General features: G+C 33.5%; 1 protein-coding gene across 3 annotated transcripts in view; it reads left to right on the top strand.

The window, feature by feature from the left end:
- LOC106458649 (arginine/serine-rich protein PNISR-like) overlaps window positions 1-5,589 on the top strand; it is a 31,406-nt gene that overhangs the window by 11,580 nt on the left and 14,237 nt on the right. For 2 of the 3 annotated variants that reach the window (XM_013918176.2, XM_013918175.2), the window contains exons 4-6: window positions 2,273-2,490; window positions 3,330-3,576; window positions 4,004-4,224. In XM_013918176.2, the coding sequence (XP_013773630.1) occupies window positions 2,273-2,490; window positions 3,330-3,576; window positions 4,004-4,224 (686 nt within the window). Of the gene's footprint in view, window positions 1-2,272; window positions 2,491-3,329; window positions 3,577-4,003; window positions 4,225-5,589 lie in introns of those variants that run through there. The other variant, XM_013918178.2, reaches the window with a different exon arrangement.

The following is a 5,589-nucleotide window of genomic DNA, read 5'->3' as shown; positions in this document are numbered from 1 at the left end:
CTTTTTCAATTTGTAGTCGTTCTAAAAAAAAAAGAAGCATAATTTAGATCTATTAATTTTTTTTTGGTAGTTATGAGGTCAGTATATTCAACTAAACCCATACAGAGATATTATAGAGAAAATGATGGATAAGCTGTAAAGTTTTTCTAAAAAACGTTTGATAGTTATATGGAGGTTATAGAGATTTCTCAAATGAAATTTGACAATTTTCTGATGCATAAAAGTATTTTTAATCATAAAATCAAAATTACTTTGCATGTTGGATAGTCAACACTTGAAAAGAAAATATGCATGAGCAAATCTTTAAAAATCTGATATTTTGTGTATGAAGCCTTGTAATATGTACTGATAATCTATAAAATTTCATGAAGATATGTGTACTGTATTAAAAGTTATAGTAAGATTGCTCTCATGGCTACTTTGGTGTTTACAAGCTGGGTGGATTTCACGCAGCCAGTAGTCAAAGAGTTAATGGTGAAATGAAAAATCTTGATCTTACCACAGATTTAAAAATGATAGCACCAAACGGAGTTTTAATCATATAGTTGACAAGAAAGATTTGGCTTCCAAGATGGTATGTGAACTTCTCACACAAAATTGCTATATTCCTAAGAAATTTGAATACCATTAGCTGTGAGCTAGCTCTCACATAAATTCACATGTTTAACATCTCCACTCCATCTGTTTCCCAATCATTGCTTATTTCAACTGTCAAAGGGTTACCTGTTCCAGAACTCTTTGGTTCCATGCATCGGACCTGCTGTTTTGTGTTTTTTTTTTACATTGGGTTTGTCTCATGGCTAGTTTTGTGCCTATGGCTGTGAATTTGGTGGCAGTTCACCCCTCTCATTCTAATAGTTCTACCCACTGTGTGGCCTCTCCACTCCCTGGTTTTGTTGTGTTTACTCCCTATTGTGCATGCCTCTCATCATGACCTTTGATACTCTCAACTCCAAACTTTCTCTCTTCTGGTCTCCAATTCTCATCCTCTGACCATATCAGCCAATGCTTTCAGCCAGGATTGGTCTCTCCTTTTTCTGTATACCCATCTTCCTCCTTGTCTTCTACCTCATGTCCTCACATGTCCTTGATTCTCCTTGTCAGGTTCTTTTGGTGGTGTCTCTTTGGTATGTTCAGCCCTGCTCTACTGTGCTCCTTCATTTGGCATCCAGGGGTTCACTCTTCCTCTTCCACACATTCTTGCTTCTACTGTGTGTTTGTGTGTCTCTCTCTCAGTGGTATGATTCCTTCATTTTCATGTCAGGTTTATCCAGTCCATTCTCTACAGGGCTGGACTCTCCGATCATGTGCCCTTTTTTCTGATGGCTCCATGTTATGAGTGGCAAAATGTTGTTTTATTTGATATTTCTCTATCCCATTTTAGCTGGTTTCTGAATTTTTAAAAAATGATTACATTCCTGTTGGCCTTCACTTTTGTTCACCTATCAGTTGCATTTGGGTTTTTGATGCTGGTCCATCTGCTTCTCCCTTCCTCTGGGCAATTTTAATGTGACCCATCTTCTGATTCTTTTCACTTAGATTGTTTGACTATGATTTGCCAGTTCTCTACTCTTGCTGGTTTTTGGGTAGTTTTTCTTCTACATTTTGCATTTTGAGTTACTATCTTGTTTTCTTCTCCTGTCTTTTCCACTTTGTTCCATTCCTTCCTTCCTTCTCTGACCCTCTTGTCCTACTTCCATGCCTGACTGGGACTATGTTGTGGTTTTCACACTCTTCCATGGCCTCCATTTAAATTGTTGACTTCATGTTTAATGTTTCATCTTTCCTCTCCATCTTGCCTATTGTTGTTGTCATTTGGATTTTCTTGCCTTCAGTGCTTCCTACACACTCCTTCGGTGTATTTTGTTCCTTTATCCCTATCAGACTTTTCTTCCTGAAAGTGCTCAACCTATCCACCCTGGCTCTACCAGTGTCCAATGTGAGATAGGGTGTTCCACAAGACCATTAGAGGTATCCTAGTGGTGTATAATTTTACTCACTTGTTTGATCCAGGCCAGTGTAGGTAAATGCTATATTTAATAGATATAGTCTGAAGGACATAATTATATTTTATATTAAAAATGTAAATTGGGAAAAAACCTCAAAGTAATAGTATTAGTTTGTCCCAAAACTAGAGAGAGCTCTATAAATATAACACAACACAATGTTGAAGTGAATAAATGATCTGCTGGATGACTAAAGAAAACAATCATTATTAAAGAGTTACTTATGGTTTCTTTAAAAGAAAAAAATTGTGAAACTTTGTTTGCAGATGGGACATTTGTCCATAGAAACGTTATTGGTAATTACTGGGGAGGCTGGGGAATGAACATACCTGCACCTTGGGGACCTGCATCAGAGGATTCTGCCACTACCAGCACTGCAGTGGGGAAAGAGGCCTTCGACTATGGACACATGCATGGTAATCTACCCTTGAACGCCCAAAGCTATGAGTATAATCATGGGTCAGATCAATATGCCTTCAATCAGGTGTGTATGTTGAGAGCATTCTAGTTACCTTAGAAGAAAACAGAGTTGCCTGTGACTGTTCTGCCTTGCTGAATTAACTCTGTTGTTGTTTCAGAAATTTACCCTTTTGTTTATATGTGATTTGAACATTTTTGATATATTTCAATATTAGGTAAAAGCATTGTTGATTTTAGCTTAAATATAATTGTATCAGAAAATTAGTCAAAATTAAAAAAGAAGCTTAATATTGATACGTTAGAATGTTTTTATTTTCTTTTTTTTTTAAATATTATTATTTTTGATATTTTGATAACCTTGAGTTTGATGAATCAAAATATTGATGGCAAAAACCAAGGTTATTTTCAATATCTTTTATTAAGATTATTTCAAAAGTTTTATTTTTTGGTTGCAAATTATATTTTATTAGTCTTAGGTATTTCTTTGTTCATAGTACACTATCTGGTGATTCCATGGTGTTTAATCATAATTACATTATCAAAACAGTTCAGAATGTCTAGTATGATGGTAAATGTTATATTGATGTTTCAACATGCATTTATACAAAAAGACATTAATAAGAAAATTTCTTTGTCTGAACATATCAAATAAGTTCAAAATGTGTGATATATAAGAGTAACTTGATAGAATGCTTCAAAGTGTTTTATTATCTTAGAGCATATTATCAAAAACAAGCTCAAAATGTGTAATTTTTTAGGGGAAGTTATTAGAAAAGATCTAGATTTCTTTCTTATCGGAAAATAACTTATTAGGATGGTTCATAATCAGGGTATATGCTTAATAGTTGTACTTTATTAAATAATGAAATTGTGTCTTAATTCATGTATTTCATGCATATCTAGGCAATGTTTCCTCAAGCACAGTCTGACCCTCAATTTCCAGAACTGGATTCTCAGTTTCCACTACCAAATCATCAGTTTTCACAACCTGACCCTCAGTTCACACAACCCGACCCTCAATTTCCACAGTTTTGGCAGCCAGTTCTTCAGCCTCCAGACATTCTAGCCCCTCCCTCTTTCATGAAGAAGAACAAAAAAGACTTCACTGATAATGAATTAAATAAAGCTTTGGAGGATACAACACAGTTAGGTTTGTCAGTTTGAGTAAAATATCAAAAATATAAAAACTGAAACTTTTGTTTTTTCAAGGAGAAATTATGTTTTGTAAATCATTTCTAAAATATTCAATAACTATCTTTGCAATATAGAACATTGGGTAATTTATTGTTTGCCTTTTGGAAAATATTTTGTTTTATCCATGTAATTGTTTTTGAGTTTACAAAAATGTTACTTGCCTCTTCACAGAACAAATTGTTATTACCTTGCACCAATGGTGAAAACTTTTTGTGCCAAGCCTTTGAATGACAGTCCCATCCCTACACATGATAACATGTACTGCCCAAGTCTATAATGTAATCAGTATTAGACTACACCCCTGGTGCGAGGTAATAGCTATCTTTTCTGTGGTAACTATCTGAAACATATTTTCAGTTAAGAAAAATGTTAACATTTTACAGATGCTGTAAAACGCAAGCAACTCCCAGCATGGATTCGAGAAGGTTTGGAAAAAATGGAAAGAGAACGTCAGAAAAAAATTGAGAAAGAAAAAGCTAAGATGGAATTGGAACAAAAACTGAAAACAGAGAAGGAAGATAAGGTGGTTGCAGAACATGAAGTTAAAGAAGAAGAAGAGTTAGAAACTCATAGCTCCCCTGCTCAAGTGCTGAAGAGCAAATTTGTGAGTTGAGACCATTGTTTTTGAATTTCTGTCTTGGCTTGATAAAATACAATTCATAACTTGTAAACAGTTGGCTAATTTATGTTGTGGTGCTAATAATACAAGATGGTTGCATCAACAGTTGTATTATATGTATTTTGGTAATATGTCAAAAAAAATGTACTTGTGGTTATATTGATTTCCCTAGAGTGCAGGTTAGCACAATTTAAAAATAACTTCTAAGAATTTCTTTACAAGTGACAACCATGAGTTGGTAGCTAGTTGTGCTAATACGATTGTGTTTAGCTTATTTTTATTTTGTCAATAATCATTCTGTGTTTTTTTTAATTGTTTGTAAAAAGAATACAGTTGGAACTAAGACCAGTCTAATTTTTCTGTTTGTACGTATTAGTGTAGCTTTAATCCTAATATAAGTGTTAAGTATATGTATTAGTTAACCACTACTGCCATAAAGCTCTTAGTCTGACCTTTAGCACTGAAAGCAAATATTTTTGGGTATACTTATATAATATCTTTAAACATATTATACATTATATAGTGGGATAGTGAACTTAAGGACAGATTAACTGTGAAGTGTAGAAGCACACACACATTTAGTTGTTATACCTTTGTCCTAAACAGGACTTTAAAATTTTCCATGCAGTGATTAATGTCAATTCATTTTTATCTCTGCAACATTAATTATTCATTGGAATTTTACTTTAATTGTCACCCTGCAATCTAGTAATAAATTAAGAAGTCTAACTCGTCATGTCATCCTATATTCTTCATTGACATAATATCCTGTCTCTCTTCCAACAAAGTGATTCATTGCTCAACTTTGAGTTTCAAATCCAAAGCTTTGGATATTATACTGTCAGAGATATTGGAATTATATTTCAGCTACATTTTGTAAACATATATATATGTTTAATCCTTTTGTTACGAGTCACAGGTTAAAGGCCATGTCATCTCGTTTGTTGACTCACATTCAAAATTTTATTTAACTACTATTTCATGAATTTATGCCAATAGGTTTGATATCAAACTGTAGATTGTAATTCAAATTTTAGAACTATACATTACTCAATATGTTAATTTTTAAAATAAATATTAAAAAACAGATAAACATCGATTTTTGTGTGTCACGTGGTATGTTGAATGCAGCACTGGTTCACATTAGATGTTTGTGAAGTCAAAATACTAAGTCTTTAGTTTCATACCAATTAGAAACTCAAATTACACATATTGACAAGCTTGAATATAAAATAAGAAGGTCTTATCTTTTCTATTTGCTAAGATATTGCTCACATATTAAAACGAACATGGTGGCACCCTGCCCACCTCCTTCCATTTTTGGAAATGCTCCCTTATAAATACTTTCTT

The sequence above is a fragment of the Limulus polyphemus genome, unplaced genomic scaffold (genome assembly GCF_000517525.1).
Source record: "Limulus polyphemus unplaced genomic scaffold, Limulus_polyphemus-2.1.2 Scaffold496, whole genome shotgun sequence".
Lineage (NCBI taxonomy): Eukaryota > Metazoa > Arthropoda > Merostomata > Xiphosura > Limulidae > Limulus > Limulus polyphemus.
This window is presented reverse-complemented; position numbering and strand designations above follow the sequence as displayed.